This window comes from Xiphophorus hellerii, chromosome 19, assembly GCF_003331165.1.
Source record: "Xiphophorus hellerii strain 12219 chromosome 19, Xiphophorus_hellerii-4.1, whole genome shotgun sequence".
NCBI lineage: Eukaryota > Metazoa > Chordata > Actinopteri > Cyprinodontiformes > Poeciliidae > Xiphophorus > Xiphophorus hellerii.
Genome location: NC_045690.1, coordinates 6,759,263 through 6,786,513, shown reverse-complemented (window position 1 = coordinate 6,786,513; position 27,251 = coordinate 6,759,263). Strand labels below are relative to the sequence as shown.

The 27,251-nt window shown below is 36.8% G+C and overlaps 1 protein-coding gene across 1 annotated transcript; it reads left to right on the top strand.

The window, feature by feature from the left end:
• The first annotated feature begins 967 nt into the window (after nucleotides 1-967).
• Nucleotides 968-27,251, top strand: prima1 (proline rich membrane anchor 1). Its single transcript, XM_032548154.1, has 4 exons — nucleotides 968-1,391; nucleotides 5,556-5,697; nucleotides 11,635-11,767; nucleotides 25,782-27,251. Exons 1-4 carry the CDS (start codon nucleotides 1,107-1,109, stop codon nucleotides 25,879-25,881), a joined length of 660 nt encoding a protein of 219 aa, XP_032404045.1. The 5' UTR covers nucleotides 968-1,106; the 3' UTR covers nucleotides 25,882-27,251.

Genomic DNA, 27,251 nt, shown 5'->3' with positions numbered 1-27,251 from the left:
CAGGAGGCGGGTCTTAGTGCTATCAATCACAACTCTTTACAACTAGCAAAGCCTACTGTGAATGCTCAAGCTAATTAGCTTGGATGTTATTGGGTGGGTACCAATGATGGCAGATGTCCAGGAAGATTTCTCTGTCATTAGCACATTTAGCAACAAGTACACGAGGTTGATTGACAGTGGTAAGGTCATCCTCCTGGCTCTCATTGGTTGTTTTTGGTACATTTTTCAGAGTAGAAGTTGCGAAGATCAATCTTTTCACAGATTATTTGTTTTATTTTATTCTGTCAAGATATGGTGACAGTTTTAGCAAATATGTAAAAAAAATAAAATAAAAATTAAGTTACATCCTGCAGCTTTAATTTGAAGAAAGTCATGTCAGATCCTGCTTTCAGTTTACGGTAAGAACTGGATTTCAACATCCAAATTTAAACTGAAAAGAAGATGAAACTCTTTTTATTGTGGCAGTTTGGATCAGTGTTTATACCGGCCCACTTTGGGGACTTTGCAGCGCATCAAACACGACTTTAACACGCAACACAGACAGAAAGAAAGAGAGAGAGAGGGAAGGGGAAAACATAAACAGAGAAAGAAAGCCTGCACTGATTGCTTTGCAGCCAACCACGGGAGCTGCTGCCTGTGTTTTGGAGGAGGAGGGTTAGTTCGTGTCAGGGGGAGCTGAGGTGAGCGGAGATGCGCCACTGCCCTCCGGACTCGCCCATCCCGAATCTTGCCTTGAGAAGTTGAGGTGATGCCGCTGCGAGGACCCGTCTCTGTTTTCTTTCACTTCTCGATTTTAAGATCTCCCCTCCTCCTCTTCTTTCTCTCCCTCTTCCTCCTCCTCCTCCTCCTCAACTTGGATGGCTTGAGCGGCTCGTCCTGCGCTCTTGCTCGCCGCCGCGGAGAGATGTAAGGTCTGGGCCGTCCACCGCCCTCACACTGCGCGGAGCAGTGGCGTGATTCAGGTCGCTATCTGACAGAAAGAGAGAGAGAGAGAAACAAACACACACAGAGAGAGAGATAGGAGGGTTAAAAAAAGAGGAAAAAAACTACTTTGGAGATGTGAATGATCGCGGGTTTGCTGCTCATCCCACCAGCTCGCCTGTCCTATGCGATCGACAGCGGGATGTGAAGAGGAAAATGATTGGGGCATAAACTATTCCCGGAGACGCCTGTCACAGCTACAGCCGCTGAAGTGGAAAGGGTGGATGGTTATTTCGCAAACACTTCAAGCCTATGTATACTCCTGCATTCATTTGTTGGAAACGCTTCCTAGTATCTTTGAGAACAGCGCAGGAGGAATGCTGCTCCGAGATCTGATGCCATTTACTTTAAGTTTTTGGCCTTTTTTCATCGCTCACTGCCTCCTGTCACAGCTTTTACTCTCATGCAAGGTAAGCATCGCGTTGAGGTGCATGAAGGGGGGAAGCGGGCGGCACCGATCCGACTGGAGTTGCATGTTTAACTAACTTACAGCGGTCTGTTTATGCTCATCGTGCTGCAGCTGCTACTCTCCGCATGTGAAGATAGTCTAGTTTTTAAAACATTTTTGGATATTTAGCTTCAATACAGAAAAAAATGAAACAATTATTAATGATCATGAATGACGTTTATTCCACATAATAAAGGCAAAAGTAGGTTTTCTCATCTATCGCACAAGAGGAGTACAATCTCACTCTGTATTTTGAAGGAGGTTTTCACTGTTTAACACGTTTAGTTTGATGCTCCTTATTCCTGAAGTGAGAATAAACACCAGAAAGTCACAATATAAAATTTAACTGGACGATAAATTGCCCCAGCAGTTATTACGATAAACGATAATATCTTTGTTTTGAGACGATTTTCAAGTAATATAATGGGGGAAATAAAACACATTCTCAAAGGTTAGTAAACTTTAAATTTTAACAAACATTTAACACTGGAACTGGAAGACATTTTAAATATCCAAAATAAATAACACGACAGAAACAACCAATAAAATGAATCGTGAAGTCTCTGTAAACAAAATGATCCTACTTGAGACCAGAGCACCACACTGAAGAGTTTTGTCATCCAGTTTTTGGTCAAAAAAGAGAAACAATAAATCAACAAAACAGAATTTATTGAGCTTATTTTAATTTATTATAATTAATTCATTGCGACAGGAAGCTGTTTAAAGTAAGGGTGCACCAATAAATCAGCTTCGATTTCCTTATTTCCTGGAGATCGGTGATCGGTCGATACCTACATGTGAAGCCAATATTATCAACCAATATTATTTAACTCGGCAAAAAGTCTAAAAATTATCCACTGTCCTCTTTGTGCTCTGCTGTGAGAAAAGTTTGACTAGACCGCCCCATCAAGTCAATATTAAAATATTAAAATATAAGAAAAATGTGATTTTACTTATTAGAAAAGCTTGGTTATAAAAAGATGAATACTTTGTGTTGTGCTAAACATTTTGCACTGAAAGAAAATTATGTTGGCAATAGGACTGAAACGATTAATCGAGTTAATCGTGAAGAATCAATTATTGGGTCGATTAATTGGTATCAGTCAAAATCTGAATCGGCAGGTCAGGCTTGTTAAAGATTGGTAATCGGCCAGAAAGGTGCAATCGGTGCACCGATAGTTAAAGAGAAGGCAAATAGGTCTCAAAAGAACTTAAAATCAGGTTTTCTTCTGTTCAGAAAATAAGAGGACATTCAGAATCACTGCTAACGCAGATACATCTGACCATCCAAGCAAGTTAACCTCAAAAGCAGGCCGCAACATGCCAAAGGAAGTCTCTGTTAAACCTAAAATGTTATCAGGCTCTTGCTACTGTCAAGCTAAGTTTAAGTTTTATGGCAGAGATGAAAGTTAAAGTTTTCTCAGGACAGAGGACATGTTTGACGTAAACAAAAAATTCAGCATTGCAGGAAAATAACCTCGACTCAGCTGGGAGATCTGACCAGCTTCAGAGAACTATCATGGGTTTTATCGTGTATCAGAAGGTGACTCAAGGAAAATGTGAACCATCTGTAAGAAAGAAAAAAGAAAACTAAAATGGAAGTGGGCCCTGAAATATGGAAACAAACTAAAATATTTCTATAAATCCACTAAGAACTGGTGAGAATAAAGAAATGTAAAATCCAGGAATGGGGATTTGAAACAACCTGAACCCCTCAAACGTCTCATGAAAGTGAGAAGAGTTAAAACTTTCCTCAGGCTGATCGACGTCAAAGACTGGCTGCAAGAAGCATCTCACTGAAATTATTTCTGTCATTTCCATTTCTTTTGGGCTCAATTGAACAACTTTAATTTCAGTTATGAGCACAGGGTTTGGGTCTCTTTCTTTCAAAACGCTTTCTATTTTAATAAGTTAAATAAAAGCTGATTTGGTGCAGAAAAGTTGACTTTTCAGTAAAAGTCTGGATTAATTGTTTTACTTATTACAAAAGATTAGTTATTAAAAGATGGATACTTTGTGTTGTGCTAAACATTTTTGCATTGAAAAAAATGAGGTTGATAAAAAGACTGAAACAAATAATCGAGTTCATCGTGACGAATCGATTATCAAATCAATTAACCATAACTGAAGCATAGACACTCTAAAATGTTTACTGAAAAAACAACATACTCAGCAGCAATTAAGTCATAACCGTATAAAAATATCAACAACAAAAAACAACTTTGTAAACTTTCTACCCAAAACTCTTCACTTGGCGACATTTTAGCTTCACTTGGTTCATATTCTGTAAAAAATAAATCTCTTATTAAGCACCTTTTGCTTTCCAATTATTAATTTGTTAATCCAAAAAAGAATCAGCAGATTAGCCATACACTGTATTGAGGATAAATCAGCAGCTTCTCACATGTTGATGTTAGTATATTTTAGCTGCAGATACATCCTTTGCTACAAATAATTAATCATTCACTAAAGGAATGTTGTTGCATTCTAGTTAATAAAAGGTTTATATAAAAAATAGAAATTAATCATTAGTTTATTGACATCTTTTAATGTATTTGTATTATGGAAACATGTTTAAATGGAAAATTTGCAGAATGTGGCCATTTTGTATCCGATTAATCGTCAGAATAATTGATATCAATAATTAAAATAATCATTAGTTGCAGCCCTAATTATGTTTGTAATAATTTTACCCTGATTACAAATAAAAAGTCTCCATCTGCATCAACTACCTGTGGTGGATGGGTCACTTTTTTACAATTCTTGCAGTTTGGGACCACACAAAATCAGTTCAACGACCATAAATGGCCCCCGGGCCACACATTGGACATCCCTGTATTGGGGGTTTGGTGATAGTTTTTAGCTATTACCCACAGTTTTATTGAAATGTTTTGATTAATGAGTAAAACGTTAATTTTAGGGCTGTAACTATCGATTAACTTCATGATTAATCGATTAATCATGTAAAGAAAATTGGCACATTCTAAAGATTTTTCATTTTAAAATTAAGCATTTTTTCATTCTGTATTAGAAATACGTTAAATGATACAAATAAACACATGATTCCTTTTTTTAAATAAGAAAATAAACATTTCATTGCCTTAGATGCAGTAACACATCATTCCTTTATTGAATTTGAACCAGGTGGAGCTAAAACTACGGTACTTAAGGAGATTTGAGTAAAACATATTTACAAACAGAGGTGGGTTTTTTTTATCTTAAATGCAAAATGCATATATTTTTGTACAGTTTTGGCTTAATTACTGCTCTGATTATGTAGATATTTTTAGCAAATTGTGACTCCAGTTAACGATTAATCAATTACTAAAGTTGAAGATTCGATAATAGTAATAGAATAATTATGAACGTTTATTTGATGAATGAATGATGAACATTTATTTGTATAGCATGTTTTCAGCAACAGAACAGGTCTAAGATCACATAGTCACCAGTTATGAAACCAATTAATCATGATTAATCGTTTCCAATTAATTTGAGTTTTAGCCTAATTAAGTAACTTGTTCAGACATAATTTTTTAAATAAGATGAAATCAAGTATTGAATATTTAATTGTGTGTCCTAATTAGTCCTAATCAGCTCTCCTGTTCTGGGAACATGAAGTAGCCAGTTGTGTTTTCTGTTTGCAGCATTCCCACCAGGATCCCTGCAGCAGGCATATGTTACTGATGACCACTCTAACCTTTGCCCCTTGCAGCTGCCTACAGATAGTAGTGAGATGTTCTCCACATGCACGCAGTGTTGCCAGGGTTCATGTGTAATGTGATCTACTCGAGTTTCCAAGTCCACCCACGCACACTCCTCGGGGCAGCCTGCTGCCCACTCTGCTGGTGGGTGGTTTCTTACAGGGAGAGCAGCAGCAGCAGCAGCCGTCGACGTGATACTATTCTGCATGTACTACACACACACACACACACGCACACACACACGCACACACACACACACACACCCACACACACACACACACACAGCAGCCCCAGTGACAACAACAGTGGAGCTGTGATGTGAAAGGAATGCTGAGAGGAGGAAATCCACGGTGCTGCTGAGTGTACACTGCTGATGCTACTCGTAACGTGGCCTCTCTTCTTCTGCTTTCCCTCGCCATAAGGGAGAGATCCAGAGGTCATGCTCGTGGACGGTGGCGGAGAAAGTTGGCGAACAGTGCCAGGTGGCGTGCCACTGTAGGAGATACCCTCCCCTCCCTCCTCCTCCGCCTCCTCCACCGCCTCCTCGGCTTCTGGGAACCACAGGTAAGAACTCGAATCCGCTCAACTAGAGTTAAAAAACTGGTTTATTTTCTTTCACGTGTCTTTTTATTGATTTTTTCTTTTTTGGAAATATTTTTATGGGGCACAAAATCATGTTTAGTTGTCAAATTTTGACAGATTCTAACCCACAAACAAGTCAAAACACTGGAAAAATACAAAAAAGTATTTGGGGTCTAATTTCAAGTATTTTGGAAAATAAGACAAAACTAACTCAGTAACTTTTCAGCAAGATATAGGATTACATAAATAATTCCTTAAGTACTTGTTCCACTGCAGATTATTTAATTTTCCTGTGTGTTAAATGAACAATCTGCCAGTAGAAGTAGTACTTTTCCATCAATATTAAGGAATTATTGATTTAAAACAAGTTGCTATATCTTGCTGAAAGTTACTTGGAAGTTAGTTTTGTCCTTTCAGTGTACTAAGATATTTACACTAGAAACTTGATAAAAATACTTGGTAAGATTTAGTTTTCTGCAGTGCAATGGCCAGGCCAATACACTGCACTAACACAACGTTTTACCAAGCATTTTTGTTTAGTTTCTTGTGCAAATAACTTAGTAAAAATAAAATAAGACAAAAAAAATGACTTACAAGAAACTATCCAGAAAAATATAGAAGCTTGTTTTAAGTAAATAATTCCTTAATAAAAAATTAAAAAAAGTAAAATTCCTTAATATTGATTTTAAAAAGTACTACTTCCACTGGCAAATTATTTAACTTATAACATGGAAAAAAATATTTTTATAAGTGAAATAATCTGACACAGGAACTAGTAATTTTAAAATCAATATTAATAAATTATTAACTGTAGATAATCTCCTGTATCTTGCTAAAACGTGACTTGTAAGTTGGCTTCATCTTATTTCAAGTGCACTAAAACATTTGTACTAGAACCTAGAGCAAAAACACTTGGTAAGATTTTGTGTTTTTGCATGTTCATCCTGATGTTGTCGGTTTTGCACCAGTTCTTCCTGCATTAAACGTCTACACAGCATGATGCTACCACTCCCGTACTTTATAGCTGGAATGCATGTTTCCATTTTTACCTCTGAATGTAGCAATGATTTTAGTTTCATCAGACCACAGAATGTCTCCAAGAATTAACTGCAAGATGTAAGCTGGCTTAGTTAGTTTTGTCTTATTTCAAGTGTATAAACCAAAAATACGTGGCAAGATTTTGTATTTTTGCAGTATGGACCTCAAGTAATAGAACAAGTTTAAGGAAAATGTTTGGAGCTTTTGTGTTTTTGCGCAGGGGGGAAAATGTACCATCAGCCCCCCTTGAGATTAGTGCAATGAGTGCAGTTTTGCTCCCTTGCATCTGTGCATGTAATAGAGCCAGCAGGATGCTGACAGCTGAACACAGGACTAATTTATGCTGGGTCTGACTTTAGGGAGTACCCAACTGTCTGAGAAATCCAAGCCTGCTGGGCCGCCATGCTCAGAGGTTCAGTGGTAGGGTTTTCCCCGTGAGAAGCCCCGCCGCCCCCGATCATAACACAAAGGAGTTCGTTTTATTCGCTAATAAGGTGCTAATGAAACAGTGCAGCAGTTCCACCTTCAAAGTTTAGCCGGCAGCATGAAGAGACCATATTGGTGCTAATGCACACTGGGCTCTTACAGTACATCTGTGCTGATCTATTGCTTGTAGCGGCAGTTTTCTCCCCCTCATGGGGCCGAATCGTCTCCCACTGTGAAGGTATATCAGCTGGCAGAGTGAAAAAACCAGCAGAAACCAGATATTAACACAAAATACTGAAGCAAGAGTAGCACTACTTCAAAACGTTTTTACTCAAGTAAATGTAAAAAAAGTGTTTGGTAAAAATGCAACTCAAGTACTGAATAACTGATCAAAACATCAATTATTTAATATTTTAAAATTACATAATCAGACGGACCAAAATGTAAAGTTATGTATGGCCCTGTCGCAATAAAAAAATGAATCGATTAATCGTATGATAAATTAAAACGAGCTCAATAATTTCCAATTGCACGATTTATTGTTTTTTCTTTCTCTTTCTACCAAACACTGTATGATTAAACTCTTCAGTCTGGTGCTTTGGTCTAAACTTATCCATTTTTTGAAGAACAATTTTGTTTACAGTGACTTCATAATTTATTTTATTAGTTGTTTTGTTTATTTATTTTGGATATTTAAGATGTCTCCAAGATCCAATGATAAATGTTAATTAAAATTTAAAATTTATTGATCTTTGAGAATGTGTTCTTGCATTATTTTGCCATTATTGCCATTATATTGCTTAAAAATGGTCTCAAAACAATATTATTGTTTATTGCGGTAACTACTGGGACACCAGCAGAATTTGTTATCATGACAGGCCTAGTTATGTGGAAATGTTGGTATCTTAGAGACTAAAATCAAAATAATTCATATAAATACTAAAGTCAGGCGAAAGAAACCATTTTCAACACACCACCACGTAACACACCACACACTGCAGGACGTTGTAAGATTGTTGTAAAGGGGGGAGAGGGGAAGGCTTAGCGGGAACACCAACATGCAGAAGCATTATCTGACGCCCCCACCCCCCGGGTCGCAGCAAAATTGCCAAGTCTTGACTGGTCCGCGGTAATAAAAAGGTTGGGGGTCACTGTGGTAGACCACAGTTGCAACATTTGTTACATTTTCAGATTTCTCATTGCACTGTCAAACAAACCAAACCTTTTAAAAAACTTGTTCCCCTCCTCGCCTGTGGTGGCGCTCAACCAAGAACTACTGAAGGAAATGACACAAAAACCTCAGAAGAAGACGTTCTTCACAAAATGTAAAAAAGAAAAAAATCTAGTAGGATTTCTTTTTTGTATTTGGTAAAAAATAATGAGCTCTTCCTTCCACAAGTGCTAGACTCTCAAATTTGCTTTGGTTGTATTTACCCAGCATTCCCTGCGCTGTAGTCCACTTCCTGCGTTTGGAGCGACCTCTGGTCCGCTTGGCGTTCATACATGCATTCAAACCACACCAGAGTTCACTTTAACCCTTCCAGGTCGAACGTATTGGCGACAATCCAGCCAAATTTGCAGTACCGTAATTCCGCCACACTTTGCGCCATCTGAAAAATTCCAACGGTTTCTGAAAGGGGAGACATTGCGCTTTCCAGCTGATATCAGGTTATTACGGTAATTTCACTCTCGCTATAGCAGGGAGTGAAATTAATCTGAGGGGCGCTCTATTAAATTGCAAAAATAACTTGCTAGATATTGAAAGTTCCAGTTGTTATGGATAAATGGGCAAATATATTTACTCACAGGACATTTAAAGAACTGCGTACAATTAAAATAAGCAAAAATATCCAGGCGGATATTTAATTTAAATATTAAAGGGTTAATCAAACCGAGACCGAGATTTTTAGCCGGACCAGAGTTAGCTTTTTTTGGTCCGCTTCAGAATTCAATTACGCGTTCACATTTCCCCAAACGAGCCGGACTTTCTACGCAAACAAACTAGAGTTGGGTTGACTGAACAGGAACAATCTGAATTCACCCTAAAAAAAACCCCCAAGCGTTTGGAAATAAATTTAATCTTATTAATCTGAGCATTTCTTGCTGAAAGTTTATATAATTATATGATCTCAAGCATCCAGAAAAACAGAGCGTTGAAATATGGGACAGGCGGAGCTGATGGTGCAGCTCTTCTGTGCTACACTTTGGAATCACTCACCTCTTATCCCCGAGAAAAGAAGAGCACTTAATCAGTGGGTAGGAAGGTTTTAATCTATCACTCCCAATGATTTTCTTTCTGTCCGCTCAATGTAGATGGATCTCTTCCCCGCACTCCCCACCCCGAGAGTTAAAAATCAAGAGTTATAGACCCTTCAGTGCTTGTTGTCAAGGTCACTGCATGAGTGCTGCCATGGCCATCTGACTGCAACCAAAGGTGGGGGTTTGAACGCCCAATTGTGCCCAGTGGCACATGTACCTTGCGAGTGCTGCATCCGCATGTTTTCAGCGTCCAGCAGCAGCAGCAAATCATAAAAAGTATGATAAGTGGTCCAATTTATATTCTCCCCTAACTTAACACAGAACTGTTTGCAGGAGGTGGAGACGGCATGAATAATTTATTTTAAGAGAGGGCTGTTTTTTTTGTTTTTTACTACGTAGAGGCATAATTATCTTGATATTCCTTGTGTAACCTGATTTGAAGAGGTCTTAGAGCTGAAGTTCTGTAGTCTTTAAAAATGCATCGAATATGCATGACCGACATGAAAAACTAGGACAATGAGTGGGACCATATCTGTCTGCTAAAAGGAGGTAATAAAAGATTGGAGAATAAGAGTCTGTGTGCTAAAAATGGTTAATTCAAAGGACTGGAGCTTCATCACGCTGCGGTAGATCCTTAACACTGGCTGAATAAGAGCCTTCAGCCGGTGATAAAACGCAGGATTAAAATGAGAGTTTGGCAGATACAAGCTTTTAAATTTACAGCGACTTATGACAGAGCCATCGCTTCACTCCGGGGAAATGAGCTGCACTGGAAAATCAAAACTTAGAGCAGAAGTATTTGTTGTTTTGGCTTAAAAAACATCATATTCAGAGTTATTAGTTTATTGTTTAGGTTGTGTGATGTATTTCCAAGGTGATAAAGGTGATAAACATTTGCAGGCGACTAGTATGAAATTCTGCATAATGAGTAGAGAGAAGCAGGAGTTGCTGAGGCACGTAACGTTACACAACATCCCGGCGAGTGGTCCGACTCCACGGATCTAATGTGGAAAGAGCAGGAGGTTCTTGCAACAGTAATTGGTGTAGACAAGAGTGCTGGTGTAAGGGGGGCTGACGGGTCCCTAAATGATTCATGGTGTCAGGCTGGATATCTCTGAACGCTGAACCTAAGACCTGCAGAACAGGCGAGGCCACAAGAGCATCCGTGCTGCTCACCTATTGGTCTGGGTAAAAAAAAGCTTAAAAATTCAAATATTTTATATGGTTTTCTGCATTTTGTTCAGAGCTGAAATGATTAATCGTGATTAATCGATTATTGAAATAATCACCAACTTATTTAGTAAGCAATTAATCATTGACTGACTCATAAAAATGTCATTTGGTGAAAGAACAACACAGTTAAAGCAGTAATTAATTCAAAACTGCACAAAAAATATTTACATTTTGCATTTAAATTAAGAAAAACTAAAAAAAACTCTAGAAAAAAAATCCCGTTGAGCACATTTTGGTATAAATCGGTAAATCCTAAAAACATTCAACAGATCAGCCCTAAAATTTATTGATGTTAAGTCAAGCAAAAAAGGTTGATGCTAAAAGTATTTTTTTTTGTTGCAGATGCATCCTTTGCTACAAATAATCACCAAAGAAAATCTAGGCAGCATTTTAGGCAGCAAAATGTTTAATTTCTCATCTAAATAACAAAAATAACACTAATATTATAAATATGTTGTAAAAATAATGTTTTCCATATGTTTTTCAAGCATTAACATAGAATAAGCCTGTGTTTAAAGAACAATCTGTAGAATGTTAAATCGATTAATCACCATAATTAATTGATTACTAAAATAATCATTAGTTGCCGCTGCACTTTAAATTTACATTTAAGGTGTTTTTTCATTCTTAAATTTATTTACATTACTTGAATTAGTTAAATTGGCATTAAATTTTCCTATTTTAAAATATATAATTTTTCCACATCATTGAATATGCTCCTGCTTACAATATTTTGGAAATACAATAATAATGTAGTAACACATGATTCCATAACTATAGTAAACCAACCATGGTATATTTTTAACATTTATTTCTAATATTAGCATTGAATAAGCTTAAGTGGTTAGATAAAATCTGCAGAATGTGAAAATTTTTCATCTGATTAATCGTCAGAATTAATCGATTAATCGATTGCACCTGTTATTTTGCTTAATTTTCTCTCTCTTTTCTCCTTTTTCTCAGTGGCACAGCCCATGGTGCCGTTGTTGAGGCCCTGGTGGACGGAAGTGGACGTTATAGTGCTTGGGACAGTGAGCTGTGCCTCAGTCGTCTTCCTCCTTTCTGCCATCATCATCTGCTACAAGGCTATCAAAAGGTTAGAGGAAACTCTTCTTATCGTGTAAAGCACCTTGAACTTGAAACTTATTTTTTTGTTTAAATTCCAATATTTGGAAAACTAAAATAGAAATCTGTCCTAAATTGGATTTCAAAACATTTTGGGTTTCTCCCCAAAACAATTTCATTTAGATGTTCCAGATATTTCCACTGTCCAGCATATAATTAAGCCGGTTTTAATAACCAATAAAGGAACTACACTGCAAAAACTAACAATTAATTTTGGTCCATTTTCTAGTGTAAATATCTTACTACGCTTGAAAAAAGACACTACTAGCTTACAAGTAACTTTTCAGCAAGAAATATGAGCTTATTTTAAGTAAATAATTTCTTAATATTGATAAAAGTACTAGATCCATTGGCAGAATATTTTACTTATAATAAGACATTTTAGAAGTGAATTTGTCTGCCAATGAACTAGAACTTTTCATCAATATTAAGGAATTATTGTCTTAAACCAAGCCTCTATATCTTACTTTTTAGTTAGTTTACTTGAAATAAGACCAAACTAAGACATTTACACTAGAAAAAAGACCAAAAAACTTGATAAGATTTTGTGTTTTTGCAGGGTAATCCATTTAATTTATGGTATCTGTTGTGTGTGGTTTTTATCTCTGTTTTATGTATTGTTTTTGTTTTATTTATTATGGATATTTAAAATATTTCCCAGTTAAAGTCTGGAGTGTCCTTCAGAAAATTTAAATGTATTGAATTTTGAGAGGACAAACTTGCATTATTACCCCATTATCATCATATTAGTAGAACACTGTCAAAACGACAATAGTATCGTTTATTGCCAGCAATTTCTTTTTATCGTGACAGGCCTAAATCTAAAGGCAAATTTTTATTAATTGCTTTTTTGACCTTTGCCACTCTGCTAAAGGCACAGAAGTCACAAAGGTTACAAGAATCAATCGCTACAAGCCTTTAAAAAGCACCAGCTTCCTTCTGCAGCCTCTCAATTTCTAGTTTTTCTGTAATTTCTCAAAGTGTAGACTGAAACGATGGAGAGACTCCAAACGCAGATCAAATCTATTAAATAAAATTAATCGTTAAACAAACTGTGCTGCGCAGGGAGGAAATCCCACATCAACAGAGGACAGCAGATCTATTTAATACACAGATGATGAATAATAACTTAGTATTTAAACAAGGACACATTACAGATGTGATAATTAGAAGAACTGGGCCCAGAATAAAGAAACAAAACAAAATCCAAGTTATATAATTAAGAAGAGGAGATCCGAAAGGCCTGTTCGTCAGCGTGATTAACCAAAGAGCAAACACAGCAAACAATATCGCTCTGAACAATTTCCATATGTGACTAATGCTTTGGACCGGCTTTGTGAATGTGAACAAAAGAGGCAAGAATTGGGTTCCCAACACAAAGCATTCTGAGCTTCCTTCCCATTCTGCAAATTAAAAGATAAAAGTTGAGCTTAGCGCCTGCAGCAGCAACAGATTCAGACTTTGTTTTGAGCGGCTTTAGCTACGAGTTGTCACACAAATTCTCTGACCTCCAGATAAATGTACAAGCAAAAGTTGTTTACATCCTGCTTTTTAGTGAAAAATATACAAGTTTCTTCTGTTTTTGCTTCTTTTTGTCACATTCATACAATAAATTCATGTAATTAGACAAAGATAAACTCAGTAAGTACAAAAAGTAATTTTCAAATAATTTAATTGATTTTCTATTATCTGTTCATCTCATGAATTTTTGTTTTGCTTTATTTTAGGATTTGTCTGTCCCTGCTTTTTATATTTAGTTCATTCCTTTGAGATTTATTTTTATTCTTTAATTATAAATCTACTTTGAAAACCTATTTTCTATTGTTTGATTCTGTTCTCAAACCTATTGAATCATTATTTCTCCTGTTGTGTTTGTTTACATTCTGTTGTCTTGTTTCTTGTGTTATTATTATCATCAAGTTTATTTGTGTTGCAATTTCAGCAACAAAGCAATTCAAAGGATTTAACATGATAAAATTATAACACAATAAACAAATAAAAAGCATTAGATTTCAGTGGCTACATAAAGAGAAACAATAAGTTGCAATCCGGAGTATATTTAATCTATTTTCCAGTTACAGGATAACTGGGAGATCTAAGCAAATGGGTTTTTCAATTGGTGTTCTAGTTTTTTGCAGTTTTCTGGAAGTTTGTTCCAGATTTGTGGTGCATAGAAGCTGCTTCTCCATGTTTGCTTCTGGTTCTGGTTCTGCTGACTAGTCCAGAACCAGCAGACCTGAGCGTTCTGGAAGGTTGAGACAACAACAGCATATCTTTAATATATTTTGGTGCTAAGCTGTGATTTATAAACGTCCAAGTCTAATTAATCTTTTAAGCAGACTTGTGATTAAACTGTCATAGTAATCAATAAACACACAGATGAGTTTCTCTAGATCTTGCGGAGATATTAGTGCTTTAATTGTGGAAATGTTCTTCAGGTGATAGAAGTCTGTCTTTGCAACCGTCTTTATGTTCAGGTTCACTGCTTGACTGCTAGTTTCCAGCTGTAATAACTGAAGCTCTAGATTGTTCCTCTTTAGGTCCAAAGAATATTTTTGTTTCTGTTCAGCTGGAGAAAGTTTTGGCACATCCACACATTGATTTGTTCTAAGCATCTACAAAATGGGTTTAGAGTCAATTGGTGACATTATAATATAGAGTTGTGTATCATCTGCATAGTTATGGTAGCTACTCTTATAACATGTTATAACCTGACCTAACTGGAACATATTAAATGGGAGGGGCCCAGGATTAAACCTTGGTGTACCCCACATGTGACTTCTGATGAAGTTACCCTTATTTCTTGTCAGTCCACAGATCTTAAAACTCTTTGGGATCATTAAGATGATTTTGTTTTGCAAATGTGAGAAGTTCCTTTGTTTTAGTCTTCTATCTCACCCATGGATGTCACTTTTCTCTCTTTCTTACTGTTGAAACATAAACTTAACTAGAGCACTGTACTTTCTATGTTGTTTTGGGATTTCTTTTAGCCCTCCTGGAGGAGTCACAGATGGGCTTTTGGAGTAATTTTCACTGGAGGGCCACTTCTGGGAAGGTTTCATGTTTCTCTCTCTGTAAATGATGGCTCTCTCTGGGGTTTGTTGGAATCCCAAAGCTTTAGAAATGGCGGATAGATGTCAGTCTGTTTCTTAACTGTTATAGTGTTTTCACATCTGACAGTTTTCACATAGACTCAGTTCGATTGGGAATCAAAATTGCTACATTTGTTACATTTTCAGCTGCTGAGGTTTAATTTCACACTGCTCTGTGTCAAACAAACCAAACTATTTGAAAAACCTGTTCCCCTCCTCGCCTGTGGTGGCGCTGCAACAAGAACTACAGGAAGAAGTGACACAAAAACCTCAAAAGAAGACATGAACGCAACTTTCTTCTTCATGGAATGTCAATGAAAATGGAGTGGCGTCAAATTATAGCGGTTGTGGGATTTCTCTTTTGTCTCTGGTAAAAGACTATGAGCCATTTCTCCAGATGGTGGTTCTATTTACCCAGAATGCCCTGCTCTGTAGTCCACTTCCTGCTTGGCGTTCACATAAGCATTAGCATCATGCCAGAGTTCACTTTTACTGAACTAAACCTTGCTTTTTAGACGGAACAGAGTTTACTTTTTTGGTCAATTGATTGTTCACTCCTCCCCTAACGAACCGGACTTTCTAGAAAAAAAATCTGGAGTTGGATTAAAGCGGATTAAAGAGGGTTGGTGTGAACGCACCCTTAATTTTCAGAGCATATTGTGTATCTTTATAAGATATGTTAGCCAACTTCATGATCTGGGTGTAACATTTACCGTAGTTGTTTTTATTTTAAGTTTTCTCTCTTGATAAATAAAATCATAATTTTAAACCTATTTTTCGTTTTTGCTTAGGTTTATCCGATACTAAAGTAGGTTAATTGATGTGAAACAATAAAACTGTGACTAAGCAAAAACTGTAAATGCCCTCATCCCTAAACAAAAATCTAACACGCATACATGCATAATTTGGCAGATTTACACTCTCAATAAAACATGGAGCAAACATGGATCTGACACTTCATGCAAGAAAGGCTCCGAGCCTTTAAATTAGGAGCTATTCTGTAATTTATTTATGCAGTTTTAAAGATATTTACTTTCATTCCTCTGTATATTGATGGACGTGTATTAAGTGTGCTTTCCTAAGCAGAAACCTATTCCACCTCCTCTTTATTTAAAACAACAAATGGGCAAAGTCAGGGTGTGGAAGTAATGGGTGGTTGGCTCAGGAATTCATTAAGGCAATTCTCCATCCTCACGTAGCCAACAGGCACCATTTTTAATGCAGCAGTGGTAAGAACGTGCCGTCGCAATACGAGCTGGGGCTCCAAACCCAAGCCATTATTTATGGATTAATTTGCGCAGTCATTCAGTGGCAGACCACATCTTTTATACATGCGAGAAGCAGGTTGTGTCCTTAAGCTGCCAGGGCCCCAGACTGCCGGCTTCATCATGCTCTGCTCCAGACTGCGTCATTACGCATTCATCAGTCACCAGCCGCGAGATGAGCTGGTCGGGTTAAAGTGTGACGCCATCAGCGCTCTGATCATCCAGAGGAAAGGGCAGATGTGATGTGTTTACTGAGCAGGGGCGTGTCTAGATTTCTCTCTGTGGGGGGGCCACAGACTGTAGAAGGGCGGTACAATAAAATTATAATTTCATCTAAATTTACTGCAGTTTTAGCTTGCAATGAACATTTATTTACCCAAACAAAACACATGAGTCTAGTTAGGATGAGAAAACGATGAAGTAGATTTGTTTATTACAGTGGCAGGGTTTTCCAAAGTGGAGGCCTCAGAAATTTGAAAGTAAGATGAGAAAGATAATCTTTAAATCAGACATTTTATTTTTTTTTAAAACACAGTTTTTCAGTCACTTTTGTAATATATAAGTTAGTATAACTTATTGGAGACTGAAATGGAAAAATTAAATAGTCTTTATTGTTATTTGTCATGTTTATCTTTGATTGGCTGCCAGTCAAATTTCAACAAGTTGCTTTGAAATGACATGAAAAATATAAAAGGAAGAAACGACTGCAAAAAACCCAAACTGCAGAGATTAAATAAAATCTGATGGGATTAGTAAATGGTATAAAAATACTACATATTTTCTTATCAAAAGAGGGGATTGTGGTGGAAAATTTTATTTTATAAATTTTACATAAGATTAAAAAAGTCATCATATATTTCCCGATAAATATTCCAACACAGAACTCATAGCCAACTAAAATCAGAAGAGGGAGCATTTACGCTACATAAATATAATTATTGAATGATAAATAAAAGTGAGAAAAAATATGTAAAGATAATTCAATGTTTCTTTACATATTTTGTAGAATTGTCTGGAAAAGTTTGGGAACCCTGAGGCAAATTTTTCTTGCCTGTTTAGCTTAGCTTAACTGTACAAAACTTTCTTTTTAGCACCATTATGCTGACTCTATTCATCTTATAGTCAAAATTATTGTACTATTACAGACTACAAATTGCAAACAACTGTTCAATTACCCTTTTTTCTATTGTGAGGAGTAAGATTAATTTTATTAATTGTGATTAACTGATTATTTAGTAATTGATTAACCTCTAACTGGAGTATAGAGACTCAATAAAGGTCATTTGCTGAAAAAAAGATCATTAATCAGAGCACTAAATAAGCCAATATTCACAAACAAAATCATGGTTTTGTAACGCAGCAACGCAGTCTGCTTGTGTGGAATTAACAGTAATCTAATTACTTTCTTTGCAATTATAATCTCTTATTTTACTCGTTATTTGAAATTAGTGAGCTTTTTCACGCCCCTGTTACTGAACCAAGCGAAGGCAGTAATTCAGCGTCTTGGTCAGTAACAATGTGAGAAAGAGTTTGTCACTGTGAAGAACACATTTGGTTATATTTAGCCCTTCCAGTCGCTCAGTGGTCCGGGCTTTCCCAGTGAAAACCAACTGGCTGAGGGCCAAAGCCGGAGCATCACAGACAGAAGATGAGCCAGCTCTGCAGGTCCCAGCCCTGCTACCCTTTATTTAGTTCTTATAATCTCAGTCTGCCAGTCATCTGTCAGAAGCAAAGGGGCTGAAGCAGAAAAACAACTTCCATACAATCCTTTTCTAAAGTCAACACCACCAGGGAGTGTGCAAAGGATTCAGACACATGCTGCGTTTCAGTGATGCTGTGCCATCCAAAGCAAAAGACATGATGCTGCAGTCCAGGCAGTTGGCCATCTACGAAGCCAAAACAAATGAAACCCAAACCATCTGACTAATGAATGCTTTTCCTAATCACTCCCTGCTCTGGGAGGCTCGTCTGAGGATAATTCAACCCCAAGCAGATAACCGCAAACAGGGGGAAAAAAAACTATAATCTCCAGGGTTATAACAGTTTGGGTTTCTTCGTTATAACTTCATTTTGTTTTGCTGCGACTTTTTGTTTGTCTAATTGGGTTAGTTTTTAAGACTGTGTCTTCTATCTTTTATTAGTTGTTGTTAGTTAAATGTTGTTTAGTTTCAGTTTAGTTTTTATAAGTTATGTTAGTAGTTTTAGTTTCTTCATACTGACGGAAAGGCAACAACTGAGACGGGTAAGACCAATCAGCACCAAGGAAAGCAAATGCTGCTCCTGGATTGGCTGCTTTTCAAAGACTGGCCAATAGCGTGTAGAATAGGGTTACGGTAGTTTTGTAGTTTTATTTCGTAAAAAGTTAATGTTTTTGGTGTTTGTAAATGCGCTGTTTCAAAAACCTCCCACTTGTTGAGTCATAATCAAGGGGCACTGCGCTGTTACTTAGCAACCCCAGCCAAGCCCAGGCCCGTTACCTAGCAACCTAAACAGTGCTTCAGCACATTTGTAATCTTTTTGTTCTCTCATTGTTCTGGCATTCAGAAAATACAAAAACTTTTGAATTTGAACTTGTCTAATTCAGTTAGTTTGAGTTAGCTATTACAGTGTGTTTGCCATCTTTTACTAGTTAAATGTAGTTTAGTTTCAGTTTAGTTTTTGTGAGTTATATTAGTAGTTTTAGTTTTTTCATAACTGAAAACTGAGATGGGTAAGACCAATCAACGCCAAGGAAAATAAATGCTGCTCCTGGATTGGCTGCTGTTCAAAGACCGGCCAATAGCGTGTAGGTTTGCAATAGATTCAAGGTTTACGTTATAGTTTTATTTTGTAAAAAGTTAATGTTTTTGGTGTTTGTAAATGTGCTGTTTCAAAAAACCTCCTAATTGTTGAGTCATAGTCAATGGGCACTGCGCTGTTACCTAGCAACCCCAGCCAAGCCCAGGCTCGTTACCTAGCAACCTAAGCAGAGCTCCAGCACACATGTAATCTTTTCTTTCTCTAATTGTTCAGGCGTTCAGAAAATACAAAAGATTTTTGAATTTGTTTGTCTAATTCAGTTAGTTTTAATCAACAAACTTCTTGCAGGGGAATAAATAAATAAATTTCACATCACTTCGAAAGGCTAATAAATTTATTCAGAAACACGAAAACGAAGAATATTGTGTCTATAATTTCAGTGTGTTTTAGTTAGTCTTACAAACACACAATGTAGATCCAGTTAGTTATAGTTTTTCCCCATTAATTACCATTTTTAGTTCTGTCAGTTAATGAAAATGTTCTCAATATTAGTTTTTGTTATATATTAGTTTTAGTTAACTGTAATAACCTTGAAAATCACATATTTGCCAACACATTATTCAGCTATTTATTAAAACTGCCAACCCAGCAGCATCAAAACTGAAGCCACGTTTTACAGCCTGTGTTTAATATTTCTACTTTTTACTCCAATTTCCAGATGGCCGGTGTAATTGTAAACAGCTCAACACATGTCCCAATTTCTCCACCATCCATTCCCCAAACTTCAAACAGGAAAGTGTGCGCTGTGATTGCACAGCTTTGACATGAAATATTCATCTCACCTGTGAAGGGTTGTGTTGCCACCTGCCATATGCCGACAGCATGACATTTATTATTGAAGGGCCGGGTAGAGGTCGCTCCGAGGGCCCGGCGCTGTGGCCCCGTGCGGTGGCCCGAAGTGACATGGTCACTCCGTGGAGAGATTACATCCTGGGGAAAATAAACAAACCTGAAATTCCATCCAGAATGACACATGAAACATCACATAAACAGCTTTTATAAGCCTGCTTTGCCTCTGATTATTTACTTCAATTAAGTAATTAAGAGAACTACTGCAAAAAGGACTGCTTCTGTAACTCTGCTAAGCTTTTGTGAGTAAAATAATATATTTATCAGGAAAAAAAATCTTTTTTGGGTCTTTTTCTGCAGCTTAAACAAGTACAGTTTGAGTCGGCAAAGGCAGTGCGCCAAACAGTTAGGAAAGACAGACAAAAAGATGCTGAGGTCAGCAGGACCAATTTACTTAATGAGAAAGATAAAGATAAAAGAAGGCAGTCAGCAAAACATGAGGTTTGGGCGAGGAGGGATTAGAAATGAACAAGCAGCCTCAGTGAGACGAAGGATAAGGAACCATAAATGGTGGCTTGTTAAATGTTGGATCTAATGAAGCTACTTAATTATATTTATTTACTTAAATTTAATCATTCTCATTAAGACAATACAGCATTTCATTAATTTAATATGTGCTCTCCTGAGGATTGTTCGCCAAATTAAAAGTACATTTTGAAAATAAACTTTCAGCAGATGTTAAACATTTCTGTATCAAAATCGTAATATTCTATATTTCATTAGCTGTAAGCAGAAATCAGTGAATTAAATTAACTTTGTTTATAATGCGTGTGCGTGAACTAAAAGGATCAGAATTATTGTCTCAAACCTTTTGTTTACATTTTCAGAAGTATAGCAGGTCATGACGTTCAAAGAGTTTGAACTTTGTTTAAATGAGTCTAAATAAAAAAATCATCATGATACCTCAGCTATAAATTTTGCATTTGGCCATGGTTTAACAATTGCAGGATTCAAATATTATTTCAGTTCAGTCTAGAGTCTGAAGATGATGGCTTTCTGCACAAACCTTGATCAGAGTATGTTTTATTGAGTGTCTGTGAAGCTGCAATTCAGCTCCAGGTTGTGTTCATGTATAGATGGAAGTATAATGCTACATATTAAACTCTCCCACTCCATATTCAGCTACTTAAAAGCATCCTGACAGAATGATACTGCCCTCACCATGTTTCGCTGAAGGCTGTTCCTATATTCACAGCTGTAGTTAATTTAAATGTGATCTATTATGCTTTTTTGAGCAGGTTAGGATAGGTCTATGGGCTATACCAAACATACTCATTACATATTTAGAACAAAATCATTCTGCCTGATCTGTTTTAGGGCCTCTTGTCATGTTAAATCCAAATAACTTATTGCTGGCCCCAACTCAACGTTTACACTCACCCACGAAAATGGCTGCAAACAGATGCAGTGCAATTAAACAACCGTACATCTTTGAAAAGCATTAGTAGAGTGTCCTGCACAACCAACAAGAATTTAGCAAGCGGTTTCTGGATGTTAAGTGAACAACAAAACACTTGTATTTTCCTGCTGCTTTTGTACAGCACATAAAGCAGTAAAACCAGCTGACCAAATATGCTGGAGTTCTGCTTGGGTTGCTAGGTAAAAGGCTGTGCTTTGCAGGGGTTGCTAGGTGACTGGTAATGCCTGCTGATTGGTAATTTTATCTTCCAAAGGTTTTTGAAACAGCTCATTTTTCAAACACCAAGACATTAACTTATTGATAAAATAAACAGCTGAGTGTTTTATAAGTGCTTAGGCTGTTTTTAGAAGCAGTAGAGACTCAACTAGAACCACAACAAAATGCAAAATGTGAATTTTACATAATTACATAATAGGTCTCCTTAAAAGGAACATCATAAATCAATCACTCTTGTTATCTTGGTTGGGTCAGAAAACTATTTAAACTTTTTAAAGTTGTAATTGACTTTGTATGTGGGAGCTAGTATTTCCAATTTACAAGATTATTGTTAGAATTGGTCATTGATTGGAGATTCAAATCCTTTCAGGAGCTGCAGGTTTGTTGTGATACGTGAAAAGTAGGGAAATTCCCTGGCTGCTTGTACACACCGGGATCCATCGGTGAAATTCTGGTCTATCCTAATTCCCAGAGCTACAGCTGCATCAGTGCGGCATCTCAAACCCAACAGCAGAATGTGTTTCCCCCCTGAGGCTGGGCACTTTCATTTCTGAGCGTCCACATGGTCACAGCAGGCAGCGTCTGTCCTATATGGCCATCCTGTGTCCCTGGTGTGCTCTGATACAAACCCAGCCAGATGACACAAGTCTTAGTCATCGTCTCACACTTTGTTCACAGTTTTTTTTTTCTCTCGCTAACTTTCATGACCTTCAGCAAAAGAATGCAACTTTGAATTTATTAAAAAGAACAGGATTATAGGGTGCCGTATGTAAAGTTACACAACACAGTTAAAAATTAATCGCAATAACTTGGTTTATTTAGCCTGTCATAAGAGGAAATAAATTAGGGTTAATTTTTCAAAGTCATATTTTCACCATATCTTTCATTTATCCATTTATAATTGTCACAGTTTCAAAATGAATATTTAATTAGCAAGCTAAATATTTACTTTACAACTAAATGTAGCTTCAAACTACATATTTATTTTTGAAAACATATGCTAAGCTCATCTAGACCAAGTCAAAAACACTAGAATCTTTCCCCAAACTACATATCTAGTTCGAAGATAAATAACTAAATATTTAGCTCGGAGTTAAATGGTTAGCTAATATGGATTTTCGCTTACCGAAAACCGGAAATAAACTACCAAAATAAAAGGGAAGCAACTCTTGCTGCGTGACTGTTGCTCATGGCATCTCTTCAGTATTGTTTTTTTTCCTCTCGACTTGTACAACATTTCAGCTCAAAAAACAGATTGTGTCGTTTTAAGTTAAATATTAATTATTGTGTAACATTTTGTAGCTCCAAGATACACGCTATTTAGTTAGCAAGCTTAATATCTAGCTAGCACAGAGATAAATGTTTAGCTAATATGCACGTTCACTTACCGATAACTGGAAGTGGGATACCAAAATAAAAGTTTTCGTAGCGGCTCCTGCTGGCGTGACTGTTGTTGCTCGGGTTACTTCTTCAGCATAGTTTCTTTTCCTCTCGATATGTACAACATTTCAGCTTAAAACATAGAATGTGCCGTTTTAAGCTGAAGATTTATTTTATAATATTTTATATTTATATATTGAGCTAATGCAAGTTCACCTGCCGATAACCGGAAGTGGACTTTAAAAATAAACTGTTTCTTTTCCTCCTAATGTGTAAAACATTTCAGCTTAAAACAAAGGACGTGGGATGTTTACCAATGGATCCACAGCCACACTGACTGCACTGACTCACCAGCTGTTTAGAGCTAAAAAATATCTAGCTTGTTAGCTAAATATTTAGTTTGGAGCTACATATTTAATTGGCAATTTAACTATTTAGCTTATTTAGGTTGCTTACTAAATATTTAGTTTAGAACTTGTAAATATTCATGTTGCTAATGAGATATTTATTTTGAAACAGCAACATTTGTAAATAAATGAAAAATGAAAAAACTTTGAAAAATGGACTCATGACAGGTTAAATAACCCAAATAATTTCTGCTAATTTTTTAACTTTACAAACGTCACCCCATACTGGATTGTCTACGTATCTCTGTACCATTTTTTCCACAATGATTACAATCATAAATACCTTTCATTTAAAATTTAATTAAACATTAGGTGTTAAATTATAACGAGAGCTTGTTTAAACTAAATTGAAGGCAATTTATACTGACTTATACTGAACTGACTTGTACTATACCACAAGGTTTACCATACTTTTGAAAAAGTATGCATAGTCAGTTCCTTTTGTCCATATTTTGTAACATTACAGCTGCAATATTTATTGTGTTTTATTGGAATTTCATGGAGTCTATCAACACAAACTAGTTCACAATTATGAAATGTTATAAAATTACACATGGTTTTCCAAATCTTATACAATTATAATTCTGAAAACTGTGGTTTGCCTTTATATTCAACCTCCTGAGCCGTTACTTTGTAAAACCTCTGGAAATATAGCTGTAAGTCTTCTAGCTTTTCACATTTAGATTATTTGTTGACCATAGATCCACAAAATAGCTGAACTCAGTCTGAATGGAGACTATCTTTGAATGTCAATTTTCAAGTCTTGCCACAGATTGTTGTTTGGATTTAGGTCTTTGACTTCCCCCAGTCTCCAGTTTCAAGTCTTTTGTAGCTTCTAACAAGTTTTCTTTGGTCTGGTCTGATCTGCATTTGGAAACTGAACAACTTCACTGCTGGGGAAAATACTTCCCTATGACATGATGCTGCCACTACCATGTTTTGCTGTGGTTATATTTGTTTTCTTCCATACTGTGCTTTTCATTTATCTCACAAACAACTTTTTTTTTTGTTTTTGCTTCTGGAGAATTAAACAGAATATTAACTTGAACTTTCAGCCATGAGGACGAAGGACGAGACACACAGTAAGAATGTTGCTCTGATGGTCAGGACCAAGTACAGTGCTGAGTTGGACAATGACTGTACTCACTGTATTCAGATCTGTCTCCAAGTTACATAAGCCTGTGTGGGGACAGAGGCTGAGGGGGCTGATGAAAAGCCACAGTACACTGGACAAATATAATATAACCAAAAAGGCTTTATGGAGTGCATGAAAAGGGCTACACTGAGTGAAACGGCTATTAGCGACGAAGGGATCATGGGTTGTAGCTACATTTTGTAGCAGACCTTACTCACAAAAAGGATGGAGTTTAATGTGGAGCACAAATATTGCATGTCATGTATTTCCCAAGCTGTTTTGACAGCCTTGCATGCTTATTACTTAGAGGGGAAATTACATCTACCAGTCCATGTAGGTAATTGTCATATCTGCTGCATGGTGATGTATTTTTCACTCCTGTCTCCTTGCAAAATTCACCTTTAAATATTGAGCTTATTTACAGGAAGGTATTGCCCAGATCAACAAATCCAGGAGAGGAGCTGCAGAAATCAAATCATCTTAAACTTGACATATTGTGCTTCCTTGAACAGGTCAGGACAGGTCTATACAGGACATCTTCATTACATTTTTGTCAGTTTTGACTAATTTTAACTTCTCTCAGAATGAGCCGTTTTAGGGCTCTGTCACTTTAAATCCAAACAAGCTGCTGCTGGCCACGACCCCAACTCAATATTTACACGCAGACGTGAAAATAGCTGCTAACAGATGAGAAATTATACAACCGTACATCTTTGAAATGCAGAATTAAAAATGCAGCAAGTGGTTTCTGAATGGTAAGTCAGAACCAAGACAGGAGTTAAAAAAATTCTAATAAAATTTTATTTGTATAGCACATTTCAGCAACAAGGCAGTTCAAAGTACTTTACACCATAAAACACAAAAATCAGCAATTAAAACATCACATTTTTTGCTATTCAGTTGTAAAAAACTGAATAGGAAAAATGAATTGTTATAATATGGATTGTTTAAGATAATTGTATATAGAATGATACCTGTAAAAGAAGGTCACAAAAAAGGGACAAAACACTTGCCTTTTCCAGCAAATATTGTCCAGCTAACGAAACATGTTTTAGCTGAGTTCTTGGGTTTCTAGGTGACGGGCAGAACTCTGCTGGGGTTGCTAGGTAACGGGCGGACCTCTGCTGGGGTTGCTAGGTAACAGGCGGACCTCTGCTGGGGTTGCTAGGTGAAGGCCAGTGCCTGCTAATTTGTGACCTGTTACATTCAAAGATTTTTGAAAAGGCTCATCTTCCAGACACCAAAAAAACATGAATTTATTGCCAGTGGTTTTTAGAAGCGTTTGAGACCCAAATGGAAGTACAAAAATGTCCAAAATGTGAATTTTACATAATATGTCTCCCCTATAAAGACAAACAGACTGGAAATTGTAATGACACATGAACGTTATGCCTCAGAATTTGTCCTTGTGTTTGTTGGCAGGAAACCACTGCGAAAGGAGGAGAACGGGACGAGTCGCGGGGAGTACGCCATGAGCATCCGCAACAAGAAGGCCATGGGTACAAACAACACTGTGGTATAGACTTTTCTCCTGGTCCAGGAAGTAAACACCATCATGTCTACATCATGTCTCCTGAAAACAACAGGCCCTTTCCAACCTTTAGCGCAACATGAGTTCACCAGAAGCTTTCAGACAGGTAAACCTCTCCTCTTTGTTTGGCATTTAGCCCGGACTGACGATGCCCTTTCGCTCAAGAGGAGCTGAAAAAAGATGGAAAGCAGAGCAAAATCGGAGCAGAAAAGACAGAGAGACAGGATCCACAACTCCCTGTGGTGTCAAAAGTGGCACAGCAGACCGGGCATTATGCTTTTAGTAACAGCAAGTGTTGCTGACAGGCTGGTTGGCTGCAGGCTGGAGAGGAGCTGTCTGCCAGTCTGCAGCAGATCCAGACCTCACGCACTGTTGACGTCTGCAGAGAGACAACAGGCAACCAGACGGGGAAACCAACAACATGCATGATGTTTTTACAGAGAATGAAAGATTTTTTTATAACCCTCCTCTCTGTCACGTTGTCCACCTTTTGTTCTCCGTTTTACCACACGCTTTGTGAAAGGCAGGATCTGCCTCTGAGATGTGGATTCATCTGACTATGCAATACAAAGAAATTAATATTTAACAGAGAAAAAGAGCAGCAACATCAACACGGGACGTCCTGGTTGTTTTACCACGCCAAAAAAAGAGACTTCTGTTCCCTGTAATATATTTTAAGTCATTCATTTATTTATTTTATTTAACTATCTTCAAATTTATTTTTATACTTAAAGAAAACTGTCCTGTAATTTACACACATGCTTACAAATCTTGGACATTTTGAGGAATTTGTCTTTTTTCTTGATTGCTCTGTTTTTTTAAGCAAATAATTTGTAAACTATGTTAATCACTAGTGATCTTCCTGTCAGTCTGCTGAAACTCTGGTTTTTCTCTCTGGTTGTTGAGATACAGACAAGGAAAGAAGAAGTTAGGTCCCTGCTTACATTGGATTTATAAGGGAAATTAGCAGCCAGGTGCTGCTGATCATGCAAAACAGAAAATTTTACCAAGTAATTTTGGTCTAGTTTCTAGCAAATATCTTAGTGCACCCGAAATAAGACAAAACTAACTTGCAAATAACTTTTCAGTATAAAATACAGGCTTATTTTAAGTTAATATTTATTTAATATTGATGAAAAAGTGATAGTTCTGGCAGATTATGTAACTGATAACACTGGAAAAACATATTGTTATAAGTTGCAAACACAACTGCATATCTACAAAAGAATGCCTGAAAAATAAGACGAATCAAGGTTTCACAATGGCCTAGTCAAATCCCAGGCTTCAGCCTTTTTGAAAAGTTGGTTGGGAATTTCAGAGAGGGTTGCAGTGATAAGACAGAATGGAGCTCCAACTTAAAA